This window comes from Mytilus edulis, chromosome 12 (assembly GCF_963676685.1).
Source record: "Mytilus edulis chromosome 12, xbMytEdul2.2, whole genome shotgun sequence".
NCBI classification, from domain to species: domain Eukaryota; kingdom Metazoa; phylum Mollusca; class Bivalvia; order Mytilida; family Mytilidae; genus Mytilus; species Mytilus edulis.
Window position 1 is genome coordinate 77,401,891 of NC_092355.1, and position 23,936 is coordinate 77,425,826.

The following is a 23,936-nucleotide window of genomic DNA, read 5'->3' on the forward strand; positions in this document are numbered from 1 at the left end:
CAAGATGTAATTATATAACATTGTTGTTCAAATTTGTATCTAATATTATTGATTGATCGTTGCTGTTTAATACCACTCTTGGTTATATAATGGAGGTAACTTTATATTAGTGGTGGAAGCCGAAATATTTCAAGAATACGGAAGCCCATAGGGGACCTAAAAAAAAAAAGAATTATTTCGTTATCTCAATATTTATATCGTTATCTCGATAATTATTTATTTCGTTATCTCGATATAATTATATCGTTATCTCGATATTTAAATCGTTATATCGATATATTTATTTCGTTATCTCGATATAATTACATCGTTATCTCCATATATTTATTTCGTTATCTCGATATAATTATATCGTAATATCGATATATTTATTTCGTTATCTCGATATAATTACATCGTTATCTCGATATTTATATCGTTATATCGATATATTTATTTCGTTATCTCGAAATAATTATATCGTTATATCGATATTTATTTTGTTTATCTTGATAAATTGACGCGTCACGTGTTTATTCCAGCATGGCGTCTAGGAATGAAGAGGAACCGAACGTGAGTGTGATTGTTGTATTTGTTTATATCGATTTGTTGACTTATCACAAGTAAAAGTATTTTTCTTATCTTTGTGAATGTTCGGCATGTATATACTATATTAAATGTATTCTATTTATGGTTCGCAATACAGGAATCGTGCATATGGGTTTTTGACTTTGTTTAATTAATTTTGTCTGTTGTTGGCCAACTTAGATTAGAAACCACCATTTTTATACAGCCTAATGGGACTGGATATTTGAAAACAGAACCAAGGTCCTGTTAACAACTGTTATCATTATTCAAAAGGCAAAGTCCATATTATATATTTACAAGGCAGAAACATAATAAGAACACGAAAAGCTAAAAAGAAAGCAAAACCCCACAGATAACTAAACATAAATGGGCAAATAGTACTCAACAAAAAAAAAAATAACCAGAAGCATGAACTAAAACTATTGTTTCTTGTTTTGTGACTTTCTGTGGGAAATTGATGAGACGGAGAGCCTAAAGTATTACTTTCATTCAATAATTTAAAAACACATCACTGTATATTGCACAAAAATACGGACTTTTAAGAGAAATTTACTAGGTAGATCTATGAAACCATTATAAACTATCATAATAATTTGCGTTTTCTTTGCAGAAGGTTTTCCGTCTTGTGGAGAATTATTTCTACATGAATTTACCATACAAAGACATTGTAGAAGTTTTATTGTTAAACCATGGCATTTCTTTGTCTTTACGCCATCTAAAAAGGATTCTACGGAACATGCACTTGTCTCGAAGGAAGGAATATACGGATTTACGTACGGTAATAAATTTTGTAGAATCAGATGTAGAATCAAACGGTTCACACGGATATAGATGGATGTATAATAAATGTGTCCTACATGGATTGAAAGTAACCAGAGAAAGTATTACACACATTCTTAAACTAGTTGACCCTAGAGGAGTAGAAATGAGGTCAAAGCATCGCTTAATCAGAAGAAAATATTTCAGCCAAGGCCCCAACTATTGCTGGCATATTGATTCATACGATAAACTCAAACCATATGGCCTATGTATTAACGGTTGTGTAGATGGCTTCTCGAGAAAAATGATGTGGGTTAAAGTAGGAAAAACTAGCAGCGATCCAAAAGTCATAGCAATATACTTTATTGAGGCTATACAGAATGCAGGTGGGTATCCTTATCATATGAGGGGTGATATGGGTACCGAAAATGGCACAGTTGCAGCAATGCAGAATTTTTTATCAAGAAACGAAAGAAATGAAGATTCATTCATTTATGGAAAAAGTACTTTAAACACTCGAATAGAGTCTTGGTGGGCAATTCTACGCAAACAATGTACAGGGAAATGGATAAAAGAAATGAAGGATCTTAGAGATACTGGGAATTTTACTGGCAATAAACTTGATGCTAATCTAGTACAGTTTTGCTGCATGAAGTTACTACAGGTATGTTATTCATCTTCACATGAAATCCTTCATCGAGGTATTGTGTTGGAGATGTATGGGTCACGGGTATGGCGGTAGGGTATGTGTGTGGTGGTGGTGGAGGTTCAACCTTGAATATCTTTCTGAGCAGGTTGGTTTGTTTTTCTGGTTGCATTACTCATTAACTTTGATTAGGATTTGAAATTTGCTGAAATTATATTTATTATTGAGTCTAAACATGTTTTCTGCTCAAATTAACAATGATCATCCATCTCTGTAAAATTTTGAAAAAATGCACGTGAATGTTTTTTCACTTGGCCAGAATGAAAGGAATACAAGTCATTATAATCACGAAATGTCAATAAAATATAATCAGTCTTATGTCAAATTAATGTACCATTGCTGTCTTTCAAGTAAGGCCATACTTATTATATTTTATGTTTAGGACATTTTCTGACAAAATTCATAGTTTGAGGATTCATAAAAATAAAAAAAATAATAAAAAACTACGGCCTCAGCATTATCAAGCATTTTGCTCCTCGTCCGCGTCGCATTTGTAGAAGTGCAGTGAATAGTATACATGTGTCAATGATTATTTTTCAGGCTGAACTCGACGAAACAGCATTGGTGTGGGATATGCATCGTATCAGGCGAAGTCGTTCAAACCTTCCTGATGATCGTCCAATAGCTCTTAAAGTTTACTTACTTCCCGAATTATGGGCATCAGCAGATTATGTACAAAGTATTTCGGATGATGAGTTGGAGATTTGTAAATCGGAATGCGCACATGACGACCTTTTTCCATGTGAGGAAGAGTTATTTGAACTTGGTTGTTTGTACATGAGGGCTAATCAAGTAAATCCTCCGACAAATATAAACGAATGCAAAGCTCTTTACTTAGGTCTTCGTCAATGGTTACTTAGTCATTTGTGAATCATATTTGACATCACACAATTATTGAGTGTTTATCCGTAAAACGCAGGATATTTATGAATTTGTGAATATTTATGTTTGATAATGAACTATGTTGATATCATTACATAATCATTAAGCCTCGAGGATAGATAGATATCTGATGGACAATGATAAAAAAAATTAATAAACAAAATACAATTCTCAGATAAATCTTCATTTTAAGAATTCCAAAGTTTGAAGCACGTCGTCTTCTGTTCAACGTATTTTGCGAAAAAAAAAAACTTATCATTTAACATTGTTTAATTAAATTGTGGGCTGTATATAATATTCATAATATTAAGTGATGCAATCTCAAGAAATCTTTCCAGTCGACATTGTGTTTTTGTTTGATGTATTTCTATTTGTATCCATCTGATGAGTTAAGCCTTTTTCAACTGATTTTTATGGTTCGTTCTTATGTTGTACTGTTACACCACTGTCCCAGGTTAGGGGAGGGTTGGGATCCCGCTAACATGTTTAACCCCGCCACATTCTGTATGTATGTGCCTGTCCCAAGTCAGGGGCCTGTAATTCAGTGGTTGTCGTTTGTTGCTGTGTTACATATTTGTTTTTCGTTCATTTTTTTGTACATTAAGTAGGCCGTTAGTTTTCTAGTTTGAGTTGTTTTACATTTGTGATTTCGGGGCCTTTTATAGCTGACTATGCGGTATGGGCTTTGCTCATTGTTGAAGGCCGTACGGTGACCTATAGCTGTTAATTTCTGAGTCATTTGGTCTCTTGTGGCGAGTTGTCTCATTGGCAATCATACCATATCATCTTCTTTTTTATATTTATATGTTGGTTTGTGTTTTGTTGCACCTAATCTGAAGAATCACATGAGCCTCAGCCAATGCCATCATCATGCATCCGTCTCCCGTCCATTAACCGTTTAGTTTAAAAATCTTCTTTGGAACCACTATGGGTATTCTGGCATATAGTGTTACCCTTGTCCATCCGCCCGTCCGTACGTACATCCACCAGGGGACTTTGAACATTCTGTTTGGTCGATTTTCAAGAGTTTTCTATAACTACTGAATTGATTTGATTGAATCTAATTATAAGTAAATATGTTCTTACCAAAGTCCTTAACAAGTGTTGTTACTTTTTGAGCCGATCCGAAATTCAAACTGTCTGGCCACTAGCGGAGGTCAAAATTTGCATTGAAACCCTATGGAAAACCACATTTGCATCTCCCTTTTTGAGAATCACTAATCAGAATCGAACCAAACTTGATATAGGTGTTCACTATATAGGTCCTACACAAGTGTCGTTACTTTGTAGTGGATTCGTTAAACAAGAGTGCACACGCTGAAATGTCTCGCCTGCTTTACTAACCATGATTGGTTTAATCTTGATGGTCCTAATGATAAAGTTTCACTACAAGTATCACATAAACTTAAAATTATCAATGATCCATGAAAATGAGGTCAAGGTCAGATGAACCCTGCCAGACAGACATGTACATCTTACAATCATTCCATACACCAAACATAGTTGACCTATTGCTTATAGTATACAAGAAAAAGACCAAACCATGAAAACTTAACATTGACCAATGAACCATGAAAATGAGGTCAAGGTCAGATGAAACCTGCCAGACTGACATGTACCCGTTACAGTCATTCCATACACCACATATGGTTGACCTACTGCTTATAGTATTTGAGAAACGGACCTAATCACGTAACTTTAACCTTGATCACTGATCCATGAAATGAGGTCCAGGTCAGGTGAAACTTGTCTGACAGACATGAAAACGTTGCAATGAACCCATATACCAAATATGGTTATCCTATTACTCATAAAAAGTGAGAAATTCATATGACAAAAAAATCTTTTTTTTTTCAAGCAGTCGCTGAACCATGAAAATGAGGTCAGGGACAAAGGACATATGACAGACGGAAACTTCGTAACATAAGGTATATGCATACAAGATATGAAGCATACAGGTCTTCTGAAATATAACGCTTTAAACAAATAGTTTACGCCACCTGATAGTAATACCTATGTCTCGCATACTGCGACTTTCGTCGCAGGCGAGACAAAAATTGCAAATAAGGGGCCATAGCTCTTAAACAAGTTTTTCGATCAACCTGAACTTAAATTTCGGCAGAGGCAAATCATTATGACTGATTGTACAGATCAATTTTACCCTCTGCTAGAATATCTCTGATATCTGTATAAGTTTTTGACTTATTTGCAAAGAAGGTGCCATAACCCCATAGTCTATTTCAGCCATGGTGGACAAAAATCCTTTCAGAGGTTTCAGAGTAGGAGATTTTAAAAGAAAAGTGAACCGGGACGACGGACGCAAGGTGATGGCAACAGCTCACCCTACATTTTAGTGAAGGTTGAATATCGAGAAATATCAACACGAGTTATGTAATTTCAACGAAGTAACAAACGAGCCCCTGGCGATGAAAAATGTTGTCCTGCATTTTTTTGTTGTTGTAATCTCTGTCCTGCATTTTTATTTTTCACTCTATTCGGTCCTGCCTTTTTTTAAATTAGTTTATCCTGACGTTTTTTTTACATAAATTGTCATCCTGACTTTTTTTTTACTCAAAACTCCTGTCCTGCCTTTTTTTCAAATTTCATCCTAGCCCCCCCCCCCCCCCCCCCCCTCTCCTTAAAAATCAAGTGGTAGCTCCCTAACTAAAAATTCGAGCTTCATTTTAAATTAATTCCAATGTTCTCCAAAAGAAGATGAAAATGACGTGTCTCAAAGTGTTTCAATCCAAACTCTGACCTTTGCTCGTGGCCATTTTGAATTTCGGATCGGTCCAAAAAGTCACATTTTTGAGGATTTCAGTAGAAACTATGTTGTTAGTTCCAGTTCAAGTTCTTTCAATGGTTTGTGAAAAAAAAAGATTCTTCAAAATTGACCAATCAAAATCTGCCAGTTTTGATATTTTAAGTTATTTGTAAAAACAGGTGTTGGACTCAGATGGTCTATTTAAGCCATGGCAGCTATGTTTTTTAACAAATCAAAATAATGGATGCAATTTTAAAAGTTAAGATACTCTGAGGAGCATCTGGACAAAGTTTGGAAAATCCTGTCAGTGGTTTCAGAGAAGATTTTTTCAAAGAAAGGTAACGAACGACGAACACAACAGTGTATCAATAGCTCACCCTACCTTATATTTAGGTGATCATGAGCTAATAAGGTGCACAATGACATCGTGTTCTGAAGATGTTGTGTTTGCCAGCTTTCATTTGTTTATTCTGACCAACACTAATTGGTAACTGAAAAATCATAAAAAGATAGTTTTTCAAACTTTTATTAATCTTACTAAAATACTACGTTAGTTATAACTTATCAGTGGAGTCAAAAGTCTTGACAAATATGATATTCTTTACAGATCTTCATGATTGTGGAAAGGCTCACACCTCATAGGAAATAAAAGAAATGTGTCTCTGGTCATTGACACCTCTGTCACGCAAGAAAGAGATGCCCAACAAATCTCTGAACAGCATTCTACATAAAATTAAAAGTTCTGATCAATTTTTAATATAGGTGTAATATAATTAAACTTTTGAAGTAAGATCAAATAATCCTTTTTCTAAAAAAACAACATATTTCATGCTTGTCTCAGCAGTTAAATTGTGTAAAATATTCTTCAACAAACACAATAGTCATTTTGGTCGTGTACAGAATACATGTAATAGTCAAATATTCAAACATCTCTTGTATGTCATATTTATCATACATGTAAACATAAAAATAACTGTATTAATTAAAACAAATACCAATTGCAATCTAAGTCATTGTATTTCTGACAGATAACAAAGAAGCATTGCCTGGCATAGTAATCCTGTTTCGTCATACAAATCTGCAACTGTGCAATCTTCTTCGATAGACTCTCCCATGAAATTTCGTATTTCAAAATCAAACTCTGTTACCATATCGTTTGAAAGCCAAGATTTTGGAGCAGATACATGTCTGGCTCCTCCCCGATTTGGGGTTTTCACTTGGTGATAAGCATTGTCATCATATTCATAATCAAACCATCCTATTTCAATTTGTCTGACTGCCTTTTTTGCATTTGAATTGCCCCGAAGTTTTTCACTTCTGTTGCTGTGCAGCTGAAATCCATCTGTCTTCTTGGATTTTTTTCTTGTGCCTTTTTTGTCACCTTCACCTTCTTCCTCACTATCTGAGGACTTTTCTTTTCCCATCTTTCTCCTCAGTTTTTCAAATAGAGAATCACTTCGTTGGTTTTTATGTTCCCTTTTCATTAGATCTTTAAAGTATCTCCTGGCAGCATAAATGTCCCCGTATGCTGGTATATAAGTATGTAACTGTTCATCTGACATCGCTAAAAATGTCTGGGGATCCATCTGAAATAATACAGTAAATTGATTTGTTAACCAGCATTATTAAGAGTCACTACACTCAATTTAGAGACCTGAGAATTTTAATGAGATTACACCAGAAGCTGGCATACTGACAAAGTCACAGAGGGTCCTGCGCCACAATTACAAAAATTTAAAAGGTGTACATAGAAAACAAATGGGTATGGAGTAAATGTACATGGGTCAAAATCGCACACAACACACATATTATATAAATAAAAAATTATCAATGAATAGGGCTTTTATTCCTGTTCTTCATCTTGGCAGTTGATGTAGGGTCTTCAACAATGAACGAATCGTTCATACCCTACAACAAGGTACAGACAGTCTCTAGCGTCTACTTAAGCGGTACTATTGATAAAAATAAACCACGGTTCACCTTCTTGCTCCCCACCAGCCTCAGAGTGCCAACTTGTGCGATGCTTGTGTACGACATTTCTCCAGTCGAAAGCACCAGCGATACAAGAAAAGTGCAGTAATTTTGAACGGCATCAATCGCTGCTAAAATATGCTTTGAAGTTACACATGTAGGGAGCAGTCAATGAATTGCATAATTTATAATTACAGGCAAGGGTTTTCAACCCATATTTATCATACATTGCCCAACAAAATACCAATACATATAATACATGTACATGTACATCTAAATATGACGATTATCAACAGATCCTCAATGTGAGGCCCTAATGAAGACAGAATGTGTCCATGAGTCACAGATGCCCTGCTTAAAATAGAAAATGTGTCTATGAGCCACAGGATGTCCCTCCTGTTATTGATAAATATATGAGCATCAAAAGTAGGTAGGAATGACCAAATTCTTAGTGAACCCAGATGTACTACCTACGATCTATTTCTTGACAAAATATCATTGCATGATCTACTATGTATAGTAGCTGAGTTTGTTGCTAAATGTCCAGTCACAAATATTCCTTTGAAAAAAATATGAATTTTTGCCAAGTCTTCATATTTTGTAATTTATATACCCGGCCAAAATTTTTGCGCCTTCCCGACTACGACTCAGCCGATATCGGGTATCGGGATGATAACCGGGCCGATATGGATTTATACAATATATTTAAATAATCTATAAATATCACAAACTTTAGCATTGAATTTGCATTGAAAACACCAGTCAATGGACCGTGACTGCGGGGTCATAGGCGTAAAATCATCATGTATCCGAAATATACTACCGGATACTAATGCAACTACATAAAAAATATTATGATCTAGTATCAGTGGTTCATGTGTAACTTCAGCTAAATCATAAACTTGAAAATTGTGAACGCTGCCGATGACGCCGTCGGAAAAACAATACCTAAGTCTCATGCATTCTTTGTTTAATTTTATTTACATGTGTATGTAGAATTTAATAGTATTTAAATATAAATCTAAGTGACAAAACCCTAGCTTATTTAGTAGATAATACATTTAATACAGAAACAGTGCTCACTTTCAGTTGAACAAGATGGGGATTTCCACGGTGTTTAAGACCTTGTTTCGATATTTGGTTCAACTGTTTGGGGCCTATTTTCAATGACACAAATATATTTTCAAATCATAACAATTTTGAAATAATAACCATATTGACAATTCTATTTTGATGTCCTACATTTTGAATTGGACATAACCTTAATACTTAGCAGACCTTTTTGGACCAAAGTCATGTTACTTCACGATTCCTGTATTGCGAACCATAAATAGAATACATTTAATATAGTATATACATGCCGAACATTCACAAAGATAAAGAAAAATACTTTTACTTGTGATAAGTCAACAAATCGATATAAACAAATACAACAATCACACTCATGTTCGGTTCATCTTCATTCCTAGACGCCATGCTGGAATAAACACGTGACGCGTCAATTTATCAAGATAAACAAAATAAATATCGATATAACGATATAATTATTTCGAGATAACGAAATAAATATATCGATATAACGATATAAATATCGAGATAACGATGTAATTATATCGAGATAACGAAATAAATATATCGATATTACGATATAATTATATCGAGATAACGAAATAAATATATCGAGATAACGATGTAATTATATCGAGATAACGAAATAAATATATCGATATAACGATTTAAATATCGAGATAACGATACAATTATATCGAGATAACGAAATAAATAATTATCGAGATAACGATATAAATATATCGAGATAACGATTTAATTATATCGAAATAACGATTTAATTATATCGAAATAACGATATATATATTGAGATAACGAAATAATTTATTTTTTTTAGGTCCCCTATGGGCTTCCGTACAAGAACCTCCGACCTTCGACAGGAAAACAATTAAGATCGCAATCGAACATGAGAATTAGGCAAATTATGCTTAGAATAATTGCGTTTAAATATAATCGTGGGTTTTTATGTTTTCTGACTCATACTGCATGTGTACAATCCCCATTCATTATCACAATATTAACATGGTTAAAAAGCAACATGAATCTCTCGGCACATGTTGATTGCCTGACATTTAAAATTACAAACTAATCAGATGTTTCAAGCTATAGTCGACAGGGCCGACACTTTTAAGTTTTGATATTCCGTGTAGGATTCAAGCACACATCTTTCTTTTTCAAAGAGGAGGGCTGCTTACGGGGCAGATTTTCCTCTAATTTTCTTTTATTTTTTTTTAGGGTAAAATTGAGAGTGGAAATGGGGAATGTGTCAAAGAGAAAATAACCCAAGGGTGTTCACTTTAAAATATCTTGTTTGTTCAAGTATACCAAATAAAGTTTACAATTTCAGTAAGATAGTTATGACAAATTCTATGAATATATTTTTCGGAACTATATTGTAATTTAATTGTTATTTATGAAATTTAATGTTTACTTCTAATCCCAGCAACACCTGCATATGGTGTATATTAGATGAGGAACATTTTATGCATTTACCTGATAATCAAAAATTATTTTATACATTAAACCCCGCTTCGTTTAGACATGTTAGAATTATTGGCTTCTTTATTAAAGGGTCATTTTAGAACTAAGGAAAAAGGTCTAATTGTAACATGTACATGTAGATTGAATATTGTAATATTATAAATTTCTTACTTATGGTTTTGTGTCTATTTGATTAACTTTCGTATACTAATTTGTTTTTTTTTTATTTTGTTGTTTATTGTTTGTTTAAATTTGTAATGCCACAAACATTGTAAATGTTTAATGACTTATATATTTCACCTAGTACACAATATTCCATGACTTTTCCCGTTATGATTTCCGTGATAATATGTTGCTGTTTTAAGGAAGCAAAAGAACCTAGAGTCCGAAATCCTGTACATCTGTGCATGTGTCTGAGATTATGAAACTCAATGTAACCTTGACATGTTGAAACTTTAAATCTCAAAAGTTAAATGTCAAATGTTTAAAAAGCTAAGCAAGCCTCGCGTTTCTTAAATAATTTTAACTGAAATATCCTGATAAGCGTGGAGAAAAATCGTAATACAGTTGATTCAGTGGCGGACTCTATATTTCTAACCTCCTTCCTCTGACAGTTTTTTTTTAAAGGAGGTCAAACAATTTATTACCCTCCCTGCCTAAAGATGATTTGTTTGCGACTTATCATATAACTAGGAAAGAGGTAGGGTCTTTTAACTACTGTGTACCGTCCTTTTTTTTCTGAAATAAACAATTGTGTTCCACCTTGGAGAAAGTTCCCCTTTGTAAATAACATTTTGTGATTGAAATTAAGTCGGTAATTTGATAATGGCATTTTTTCAACGGTTTTGGTTTCTGCATGTACATTTTGAAAAAGTCTGCCAATTATAACTAAGATTAAGAGAGCGCAGATAATTGTCTTGTTCAACAGCAAGATGGTACAAAAAGACAATTTGGAGAATTCTTTCACCAAAACAAGTACGAGGAACATCTTAACAAGAACAGAAACTGATAGTATAGCAGCAAACAAATGGTTTAGGGTTTCAATTGAGAATGAGTCAAAGAGACAACAACCCGACAAAAGAGCGAATAATAGCCAAAGTCCAGTAATAGGTCTTCAATACAGCAAGAAAATCAAGCACCCGGAGACGTTCTTCACCTGACCCCTACACAAAAATGGGTACTACATGTAAATGATAATAGACGTTATACTCAAATCAGAAATATATAAAATAACCTAAACTAAACAAAGGTACCCATCCATGATACAAAATCAGACCTTGCACAGCGCTTTTATTGCTGCTTTTTATCTCAAAGTTACAATGAGGTCTTCAATACGGATTAGAACAACTCTCACCTCACTGCAAGTCTAACATTCATCAGAAACACATTAATTTCTGTTGTCCATCGATGCTGTATTTTCCTAAAGAACTTTCTTTAATATCAATGTATTTCGCTTAAAACATTAAGCATTACAATTTGCGAACATGTGTGTGATGGTACGCGTGTTCAGTATTTGAAGCTTTCGGCTTTTAGTCACACTCATATCTGCGTAATACGTCTGGCGTTTCAAGCCATATGTTTTGTACATGGGATTGCATATATAATTTAAAAAAGAATCAATGAAGACTGCTAAAATGTCGTTTTTGGTGCAACGTTAAAACAATTACCTTGTGGATATGACAATACTGTAACAATTCTTATATACTTATTACTTTTTTCCTATAGAACAGTTTCATGTCAATAAGCATCTGTCAAATAACAAAAGGCGAAACGCGAGAATGCGAAACCGAAAACACGAAGTCGACAACATGAAAACGCAGAAGCGGGAAATCGTAAAGAAAAAATATTTCGCGATTTTTTTACTTAAGCGTTTTCGCCTTATTGAATATAAAGGGCGACATTGCGAAATAGTATAAATCGGCCACCATACTGATCTTATCAAAAGAGCAATTTGATTTGATAAAACAGAAAAGTGTCGTCACTTCAAATTTACCAGATGCAGTTACACTCACAGAAGATATTTTATAGTTTTGAATAATACTTTTATTGAATACATTTTCATATATATGGGTGTGCATGAACCGTGTTACTGGAAAAATGTCATGAATACAATAAATATTGAGCAACGGCGTAATTTAATAAATGAATCAAATGCCCAAAACGTGCGCAAATGTAATTCGCCCGAAAACACACACACATAAATTTTAATAGAGCCCAGGTGGTCGTTTGGTCTAGCGGGACGGCTGCAGTGCAGGCGATTTGGTGTCACGATATCACAGTAGCATGGGTTCGAATCCCGGCGAAGGAAGAACCAAAAATTTGCGAAAGCAAATTTACATATCTAACATTGTTGGGTTGATGTTTAGACGAGTTGTATATACATTATGTACACAGCCATGTATCACCATCATTGATGGCGATCCGATGGATACATCTGTTGTAGGGTTGTCACTGACTCAGACGTACTTATAAATATAATTATTTTCTGTGACTGTATCTTACATTCATTTGTAGGATCCTTTACTATAGATAATTTAGCTGATCTGTAACAATTACATCTTCATGCCCTATATATCATGTACTGCAGTACGCCGCTAGATTAAAACTGACGTGGAAAGGTAACACACGGCCAGCGAAAGCTCTTTTTTTGAGAGCCCAGGTGGTCGTGTGGTCTAGCGGGACGGCTGCAGTGCAAGCGATTTGGTGTCACGATATCACAGTAGCATGGGTTCGAATCCCGGCGAGGGAAGAACCAAAAATTTGCGAAAGCAAATTTACAGATCTAACATTGTTGGGTTGATGTTTAGACGAGTTGTATATATATATATATATAAGAACACCGAAATTCAGCTCATGATATTGAATGGCAGATAGCAGAAGGTTATATTGTTGCATAATTTTCGTCTCATGTGAGATCGATTTAATAGGAGGTAAATAAAATTACCACGAAGCAATACAATACAAAAAGACAAACATGTATCATGACAACAACGATAGATAAAATGTAAAAAGTCCAATGGATTTATAATGAAACAACGTCAGTGCATCGAACAGAAAAAACACATAATCAATATTGAAAGACAGAATACAAAAACGACCACAGAACAACAGTACATTATCGGGATGCATAAGTTCCTAATTAATCTAAATATCAAATTACATTGCAAGTTAACTTTTAACATTAACATACCTAACAATAAGAAATCGTTCTGTAATTTGATTACAGTTAAGGATAAGTGGCGTTTCGTCGCTCATCAGACTTGTTTGACCATCAGCGTTTAATTCCCATGTTCTTCCAGCCTCACCAGAATAGTAAAAAGTAAATGTTTTATTGGGCCATGGACAGGGAAATTGACATGGAAATTCAGTCATTCCTGCAAAGACAAGTATACAATTAATTCCAAAAAAATTATAGAAAAACACTTAAACAAAAAAAAGTGTCTTTGGTCCCATTTCCTGTACAACATACTGTCGATTCATTATTATTCGTTGGATACCACATTTTGTGTTTTTCTCAGGTACAGGTGAACCACGAATTCAAACGCTCAACGGATTGCACATTTCTATAAGCTATGTATGCAGACATTTACAATTCCGAAAAATTAAATACCCACGAACATGCTGGTTTTTTCAATCCACAAAATTTTATAGCCACAAAATTAAATTAATCAACAGAAGCTATATAATATGTAAAACAAATGAATCAGGCTAAGGAACATGTAAAATCTTAGGCTTTTGTTTACGAGAATCAGAATAAGGAACATGTAACAAATAGGCTTTTGTTTACGAGAATCAGGCTAAGGAACATGTAACATCTTAGTCTTTTGTTTAAGGAACATGTAAAATCTTAGGCTTTTGTTTACGCGAAACAGGCTAAGGAACATGTAACATCTTAGGCTTTCGTTTACGAGTATCAGGCTAAGGAACATGTAAAATCTTAGGCTTTCGTTTACGAGTATCCGTCCAGGTTTTACCCGAGAAGAAATTCAATCAAAATTTCGAGACAATGAATTAAACCTGCACCTGTAATAACTTTTCTAAATATTTTTTTGCTGTTATTGTCAGAGAGACAATATAACACCTATACCATTCCAACAAAACTAAATGATCGAAAAAACAAATATAATGCACCGACGATTTTGATATAAATTTGGTCGGATATTAATAATATAACAGTTATAGCTTTTCTATGAAATCAATACATTATATAATGACCCACAGAAGTATGTTGATCTCAGACTTTGACCTCAGTCAATATACTACTTTAAGGTCAATATATCCTCGTAACAACCTCATACAAAGGCTATAATTGTATAATATCATTTGACACACTCAAGAATGCCCAAATTAGGACACGCTTTTTTACGATATTCATTTTATAACAATGTATGCATTTTATATCTGAAGTATTTCTCATAAAGAAATACGTGGGTGCCATATATAGATCGGAGAAATATGTTTTCTATGTGACAACAACTATTTAACGGAGAATCGTAAATGATTATTTTATCAAGACGTTCTTCTTTCGCTTCGGAAACAAAGACATGTTCTAATTCTATTAAAACAAGGACTGCAGGTAATAACCGTCATAATTGACATTGCTGTCTTTTGAACATCACAAAAAATCAAGATGGACATTTGTTTTGTTCTTGATAGTTTTGATTTTAAATAAAATCTTTATAAAAGTAATTTTACATACAACTGTGTATGTGTTTATCGTTTAACTGTTAATTTTATATAACATTTGGACTGATACAATCAATCTAGATGCCGTTTGAATGGAATTCATTATGTTGAACAGTCCTAAGGCATTATAGAATTATAAAGGGACCACGTATATGTAATTTCGTAATTAAACTGTTTGGCTTCGCCATTTTTACGGATTTATTTTATTGACAGGTACGTTACTAAACTAAACGACACAAATTTCAAAATGTTGAGATACAAAAAGATCTAATCAAGTTATTTGTTCTGTCAATATTACAGTAGAGTAAACAAAATATGTTTTTATTACTGTTATAACATAGAAATAATCGATTATTATGACAATGTATGAGAAGCCCTTAAATCTCACCCATTTGTTTATATGCAAAATATCAAATAATTCAATATGCTTCGTTTGAATTCGTTATCAACTCATCACATAATTTTAAAGGTCAATAGTCACAGTGTGGGAACGGACCTATACGGCTTTATAATAATTTGGTTATTTGGGGGACTGTCAACTGGGACTCCGACATCCGTCACAATAACAAGTTGCTTGATGGAATTTTTGATGAACTCACGTGTTACTATAAAACGTTTCTGCTTCAAGTTTTGGTAATCAAAACATTTTATACGTATATCATTGTAAGTAGTATAGTATGCATTGCATGACCCCCAAACCTCGGACACGGGACGCGAGCTGCGCGCATGCGCTGACGCTATATTTGGGCCTTAGCATGGACGCCGTAGTTGACTCTGAAATCTAAGGGTATGACTCACAGGCCGACGCCAGATTTGGGCCTTCGCGCGGACGCGAGCGCTTTAGTTGGACCTGAGCGCGGACGCGAACACTATATTTGGGCCTTCGCGCGGACATTGGGACACCAACTCCATATTTGGACCTGAAATCGGGACGCGAGACGTTATAGTTAGACCTGCGCGCGTACACTCACGCTATATTTGGGCCTTCACGCGGACATCGGGACACCAACTCCATATTTGGACCTGCAATCGGGACGCGAGCGCTATATTTGGACCTGCGCGCATACACTGACGTTATATTTGGGCCTCAGCACGGACGTCATAGTAGACTCTGAAATCTAAGGATATGACTCACAAGAACGCCGTATTTGGACGCTGACGCTATAATTGGGCTTAAACCTTTTACGCTATACCTATATGTTGGACCAAGCTACCCTTCAAGGTGGACGTTACGTCACACCCTAGAAAGTGGACGGTATACCCTTTAAGGTGGACGTTTCGTCACACCCTTAAAAGTGGACGGTATACCCTCCAAAACGGACGCAAATTTTTCTTTGCTAAACGCTTACCAAACCCCTTAATTATAAGTCTGTGATAATTCTGAAGAAGAAAAAATTCTACCTCTTAAAATAGTTACTACTAAGACATGCTTATAACAACTGTAAGAATTCCACAAGATATACTATTTATATATATCAGAAAACTGTCAATCAATCCAGTAGGCGGTACTATAAATAGATGCACGTGTAAAGATAATTGGATTAAAATGTTTGAAATCAATACATAAAATATTTATCTTTTTCTTTTTATTTTTTGGATTGTTTATCTTAGGCCGTGTTCACATTGACCTAAACTCGGTGTTGTGTAAGTGTAACTCACACGTAAACTAAACAAAATTACGTTCCCATTGATAAAACTCAATGTTTACATGTAGTGTAAATCATGTTTTGTCTACATGCAGTCGATACTCGATGTAGGCCTTGTGTAGATTAAGTGTACACAAAACTAGGCATTTAAAACATTAGTTTCACCATGCATATTTAAGGAAGAAACGATTTTTTTTAATAAAATTGATATTTATAGCAATTATGAAGTTCTTTACAGAAATATTTGTCTCAACTTGATATATTTATTTGTTTTGTTTAGAAATAAAACTTAACGTAGCTTTATTAAGCCCTTATCAAGACTCAAATCAGCATCATTGCCAAACACATAATTCATTTGAAAATTAAGGTCTTTCCGAATCGACTTGACTTACACAGAAATATTTGCCACTGGTCTTTACTCAAACAACGATTCACTCATAAATGCATTACTTAAAAAGTGTGAGGTAAATGTATTGTTTGTCTAGTATCTCGGATCCGTGAAATTACACTTAAAAAGTAAAAAAAACAACATTACCCTCTTCCTTTGCCAAATACTTCTTGGAGAAGAAATACCATTTGAACCATCAGAAAAGATAGATATATAGTGATCCCTAATATATCCTTCTTCGTCTGTAAGCACACTGTTGCAGCCTACGTTTTCTAGTGCTTAATCGAGACATCTTTAGTATCTTTAAACTACTGCAAATCATCAAAATGGCTTTCATAAAGAAGCAACCACTTAACTTCAAAAAAAGGGGGGGGGGGCATTTTGTTTATTTATCCGAGTCAGAATTTTGCCGCGCAAACGTTTTATTCCGGTTTTTTTTTTCGATGCTGGTAATCAATTTTTTTTCTTCAACATTTAACACTATAATGTGTGGGGAAACTCTTGATTCAGAATATTTTTTATCATCTGTAGAACCATAATTGTTTTCTTTATCCAATTGGGGTTCGGAATATTTCCATCCCCCCTATTTATAGTCAAATGGTCGTTCCCTTGCTGCTAGAAAAGTCCGAAAACGTTTCATTCGATTCTACGTAATAAACATTTTTAAATGACATAGAGTTTACAAATGTGAACAAATCTTATGTACAGGTAATTAAACAAGGTGTATAGATGTGAACAAATTTAATGTGAAACCAATGTCCAGTTCATTAAACTAATTGTAAACAAGTTTACTGTACATGGAATTTGGTGTGAACACGGCCTTATTAACATGACAATCGTGAAACATTCAGTAAAATTGCTTTGCGATTTCTTTCAACCACTTAATTAATCATATGGTGCTGATTAAAATGACACCTCAAATAATTAGATGAAGAGATAAAGCACATCTGGTGATTAAAAATAAGTATCTTTATACACTTTCTTTCAATAACATGTTTACAGGTGTACACTATTTTATCTGCTCCTAATTAACGGACAGCAACTATAAAAATATCGTCTGTGACATGAAATACTTATCTTTCGTTTTTAGATTTCTTATCTTATAAGCCGTAAATATTCAGTAGTATTGCTTTTCTACTTCTTTGAACCACTTATAATAATTAATATCATTTGATTAAAATTTTACCCCGAATAATTAAACCAAAACCACATCTTGTTAATACAAATTGTTTCTCATTTAACATATCTTATCTATAAAGTTGATCCACTGTCGTCATTTTTATCTTCAAAAATACACGGATAATGTATTTAATCAATCTATATTTATATACAAGGAGTTTGGATGGGGTTTACGGACTAGAGAATAATGAGAAAAAAAATAAAGAAAGAAAGAATAGAGAAAGATAGGGGGGAAAAAAACAAAGAATAAAGAAATATAACAAAAATATAAGAATAGTGAAATATGGGCTGCTAGAATATAAAGAATGAATAGAGAAATATACGGCTGCTAAACTATAAGGAATAGAGAACTATGGGCTGTGAAACTATAAAAAAAAGGAATACAAATAAATATGGCTATATTTAATTGCAGTAAGATTTCTCTTTTTCTTATCCTCCGTTTTTTAAATTGTTGTGCACGTGAAGGAGTTATTTCTGTGCAGAGAAACAAGAACCGGTTGAAATTAGAGGATACTGGCTATGTATGTGGGATCAATATGTTTAATTGCAATCTTTGCCGTAAAGTGTATGTGTGGCCGCACGATCTTCAAAGACATATGAGAAGTAAGCATTCTTCAGATGAGCAACTATATCACCAAGTTCTAACCCAGCAGCAGCAGCAGCAGCAAAAACAGCAGCAGAAACAAAAGCAGCAGCAAAAACAGCAGCAGAAACAAAAGCAGCAGCAAAAGCAGCAAAAGCAATAAAAGCAGCAGCAGCAATAGCAGCAGCAGGCCCAAATCTGGCGTCGGCCTGTGAGTCATACCCTTAGATTTCAGAGTCAACTACGGCGTCCACGCTAAGGCCCAAATATAGCGTCAGCGCATGCGCACAGCTCGCGTCCCGTGTCCGAGGTTTGGGGGTCATACAACGCATAATATACTACTATTGTATATATGAACCAATAAAACAATAAAAACAACATATGCATCAAACTAGATTGCATATCATACGAATGGTGGACATCCGAGGAAGTCGATCAAAACTGTGACGGAGCAACGATCAAAATTGTTTAATAAACATCGAAAAACCCATCGTTACTATCCGAATTTTCATATTCATCTTTTCTGATATATACTCCTACCTGTTTGAAAGTTTGAAAGCCATTGTCCAAGTAGAAACCCCAATATATTCATTTTCTAAATGTCAGAAATGTAATTGACAGTACAATCGCTTGGAGCCCTCCTGTACAATTACTCAGAGCTTTCCTTAGCCAAATTCATTAAATACATAACATATGCGTTTATTGGCTGTTCCTTGTCTGTCCCATTACATTCATCTATGGTATTTGTAATAACAATGAGCACGGAATCTGTTATTTTGCCGATTAAAAAAGATATTATAAAAGTTGTTTGAAGATGTCTATATCAGAGAGAAAATCAACATTCGAACAATAAGTATACAAGTCAAAATAAAAGGACAGTACAACTGTAAATAAATCACTAAAATGAAAATAGTTCTCGTACAAAAATAAATAACCGAAAAAATGACTAGGTGCTCCGGAAGGGTACTTATATTTTAAAGTTCCCTTTATTTATTAATCCCAATAGTTTAATATATATATATATGTATACGTATACCAACAATACAACAAAGGATTTGCATGGAGCGAATGACCGTTTAAACTGAAAAACGACAAAATAAAAGAAACGACTTTTACTTTCTGAAAAAATTACAGAATTAATATTTTTAAAGGATGAAAAAGACAACAGTATCGCTGTTCAAAACTCAAAAATCGATTGAGGGAAAACAAATCCGGATACAAACCAAAAATCGAGGGAGACACATGAATTATCAGAGAAAAAACAACGATCAAACAACAGAACACTAAAGTGCAGCAAAAACAAACTACAATGCAACATACATAGACACGAACTATTAGATAACAACTGTCATAATCCTCACTTGGTACGGAACATTTTTAGAAACAATGGTGGGGTGCACCTAGTTTTGTTGATAGCCAAACCTCATGATTAATTGTAATGTTTAATATACTGATAAAATGAAAACATTGCATGACGGGAATACATTACAAAATGTATGCAAGAAAATCCAAGACAGAGAAATACATAAATAAAAAATATTGCGACATGATAACCACAGAACAACAGCACATAGCTAAAATTAATTTAGGACAGTACACTGAAATAGCTTAATAGAATAACGAATATTTGAAGTATTTTATAACAATTACAAGAATGTTAATGTAGAATTGTGTAAGAAATTGTTCAGCTAACTATATAAAAATGACAAAAATAACGAAGTCGAAGATAATTCAAAAAGGATAAATACTAATCAAATATTTAAAAAATCAAACGCTCAAAAACAACTTAAGGTGGTATGGGAGTCTAAAATAAATTGTTAAAATACGGGGCACCGAATGGGACTCGTGTGGTTTTGTACTCGAAATTCAATTTTGTACGGACAAAAGTGAGTTTTGTTCAACAAAAATGAGTTCAGTTAAACAAAATTTGTAGCATACTACAAATTTAAAATTTTGTCATACAAAATTATCTTTCAGTGGACAAAAGTTACTTTTGTCATGACAAAATTCATTTTTGTAACACAGACTTTTCTTTTGTTACCTAATTTGAAATTTTGTTACCCAATTTTGTAGACAAATTAGTTTAGTTTGGACTCATTTTTTGTAGACAAAATTGACCTTTGTGAGACAAAATTGACTTTTGTGAGACAAAATTGACTTTTTGTGAAACAAAATTGACTTTTTGTGAAACAAAATTGACTTTTTGTGAAACAAAATTGAATTTTGTCGTCAAAAAATTGACTTTTGTGACATAAAATTGAATTTTGTCTCACAAAAGTCAATTTTGTCTCACAAATGTTAATTTTGTCTCACAAAAGTCAATTTTGTTTCACAAAAAGTCAATTTTGTCTCACAAAAGTCAATTTTGTCTCACAAAAGTCAATTTTGTCTCACAAAAGTCAATTTTGTCTCACAAAAGTCAATTTTGTCTCACAAAGGTCAATTTTGTCTACAAAAATGAATTTTGTCTACAAAAAAAAATTTTGTCATGACAAAAAAGAATTTTGTCTACAAAAATGAATTTTGTCGACAAAAATTGAATTTTGTCGTCAAAAAATTGACTTTTGTGACATAAAATTGAATTTTGTCTCACAAAAGTCAATTTTGTCTCACAAATGTTAATTTTGTCTCACAAAAGTCAATTTTGTTTCACAAAAAGTCAATTTTGTCTCACAAAAGTCAATTTTGTCTCACAAAAGTCAATTTTGTCTCACAAAAGTCAATTTTGTCTCACAAAAGTCAATTTTGTCTCACAAAGGTCAATTTTGTCTACAAAAATGAATTTTGTCTGCAAAAATGAATTTTGTCTACAAAAAAGAATTTTGTCTACAAAAAAGAATTTTGTCTACAAAAAAAAATTTTGTCATGACAAAAAAGAATTTTGTCTACAAAAATGAATTTTGTCGACAAAAATGAATTTTGTCATCACAAAATTGAAGTTCTCATAAAACAAGTCCGTATAAAATAATTTTGTTATGACAGAATTGAATTTTGTACAAAACCACAAGAGTCCCATTCGGCGCCCCGTATAAAATGTGTTTATACTTTGACCAAACGTAGTATCTATTGATATATGTTCAAAAATATAATTAAAATTATAGGTCACAGTGCATTTTCTCAAGTTACAGGTTGTGACTAAATGACATATTTTTTATAGATTATACAGGGAAAAACACCATTCTTTTTATAAGACTCTAAACAAAATGAAACAATTGTAAACTAAATGAGGAAAAGATAGCTTTGATTACTTTGAGAATATCAAAAGAAAAGATAGGGTCACCGTACGTTTTTTCCGGTTAAATTACAAAATAGGAAAATTTCATGTAGATTCCTTAAGAAAATGCACTGCTTTAGAGTAACTTCCCCTTAAAATGCCAATTTAAAAACATTTCAAACAACCAAAAATAATCTACACTTTTATCGGACCACAGATGAATTATCACGTTGTGATTGGTTAAATGCCGTCACGTGGTGACCCCCTATGAGACCGTATGGGGTTAGTAAGTTTCATATGGGGTTAATGACGCGTTAATGGAGACGTCATCTATTAATGTTGTTGTGTTTCATTGTTTATTTTTCAACAAAACGCCGCAGAAAAATTCCAGCGTCCGATAAATTCGTTATACGGTTAACTACTGACCCCCTACGGATCCATAGAGGGTGAATAAAATTCATAGGGGACTCGGCCTCCGGCCTCACCCCTATGGATTTTACTAACCCTCTATGGATCCGTACGGGGTCAGTAGCGAACCATATAACTTATAATATACATTAATTTTTATAAGTTACATTCTTATAAAGAATGGCAGAAAGTCACCAACAGGTCTTCAATGTAGTGAGAAATTTCCGCACCCAAAGGCGTCCATCAGCTGGCCATTAAACAAATATATACTAGTGCAGTGATACTGAACGCCATACTAATTTGCAAATTGTACACAAGAAACTAAAATTAAAATAATACAAGACTAACACAGGCTAGAGGCTCCTGACTTGGTACAGGCGCAAAAATACGTTAAACATTTTTATGAGATCTCAACCCTCCCTCTATACCTCTAGCCAATGTAGAAAAGTAAACGCATAACAATATGCAAATTAAAATCAGTTCAAGCGAAGTCCGAGTCTGATGTCAGAAGATGTAACCGAAGAAAATAAACAAAATGACAATAATACATAAATAACAACAGACTACTAGCAGTTAACTGACATGCCAGCTCCAGACTTCAATTAAACTGATTGAAAGATTATGATTTCATCATATGAATATCAGGCACAATCCTTCCCGTTAGGGGTAAAGTATCATGAAAATTCACATTAAATATCAGAATTCCTGCATAAAATTTTGCTAACTTGATATAAAAACTGGACCTTAGTTTCTCTGATTTTTACAATCCAAGATGGCGGTGGACACCTATACCACCTTAAACGAATTGATAACAGCTCTCATACTCCTGAACTGAAACAGACATTTTCTCATGTAAAAATATATGACAGTCGTATATTATATAGGCAACAATGCGTCAACAAGACAAACATACAATCATAAAGTAAAAATGTCAAAAATACGGGTACAGCCGTCAACAATGGGTCAACAAGAAACACATAGTTAAAAAGTAAAAATGTCAATAATACGGGTACAACAGTCAATAATGTATTAATCTTAATCACAATGGACATTTTTTAAGACAGCATGGTAAAAGGACCACATGCCTTTCTATATTGAGCTGAAATATTAAGGAAAATAATGTGACTGTTATATAGCTTTTAAAATTGTTTCCTAAGAAAATTCAAAAAGTGAAAAAATTAAATAAGTCACAATTTTCTTGAGATTGTGCATGATGTCTGCTCAACGTCTGTCTAAGTTAAATTAGATATACAATATAGATGAAGAAGTGATGCTTTTTATTACTCATATTTTTTTCGTATATACATATTTCTAATTTTTTTTTACCAGCTGTGGCAAGTAAAAACTTCCTTGTATAAAAGGTAAGAAATCAATGACATATAAACGTAAATATCTGATGACAGTGTCTACTGTGGAATCATTTATTTGTGTGTGTATCTATTTTTTTTTTGGTTAAAGAACATTTGTTGTCCATTCGTTTGATGTGTTTTTAGTATTTGATTTTGCCATTTAATTAGGGACTTTGCGTTTTGAATTTTCTTCGGAGTTCAGTATTTTTGTGATTTTACTTTTTGCATATTTGTGGATATTTAATAGCATGGTTTTGATAAAGTATGCATACATTCCTTTTGAA

General features: G+C 33.6%; 1 protein-coding gene across 1 annotated transcript; it reads left to right on the forward strand.

The window, feature by feature from the left end:
* The first annotated feature begins 1,131 nt into the window (after window positions 1-1,131).
* Window positions 1,132-2,902, forward strand: LOC139497854 (uncharacterized). The gene is made up of 2 exons (XM_071286094.1): window positions 1,132-1,990; window positions 2,573-2,902. Exons 1-2 carry the CDS (start codon window positions 1,211-1,213, stop codon window positions 2,900-2,902), a joined length of 1,110 nt encoding a protein of 369 aa, XP_071142195.1. The 5' UTR covers window positions 1,132-1,210.
* The last annotated feature ends 21,034 nt before the right edge of the window (window positions 2,903-23,936 follow it).

Bases quoted from the DNA above. Each gene is read 5' to 3' on its own strand.
- LOC139497854 (XM_071286094.1), top strand. From the start codon at position 1,211: ATGAATTTACCATACAAAGACATTGTAGAAGTTTTATTGTTAAACCAT. The intron at 1,991-2,572 runs GTATGTTATTCA...ATTATTTTTCAG, and splicing joins GCTGCATGAAGTTACTACAG to GCTGAACTCGACGAAACAGC.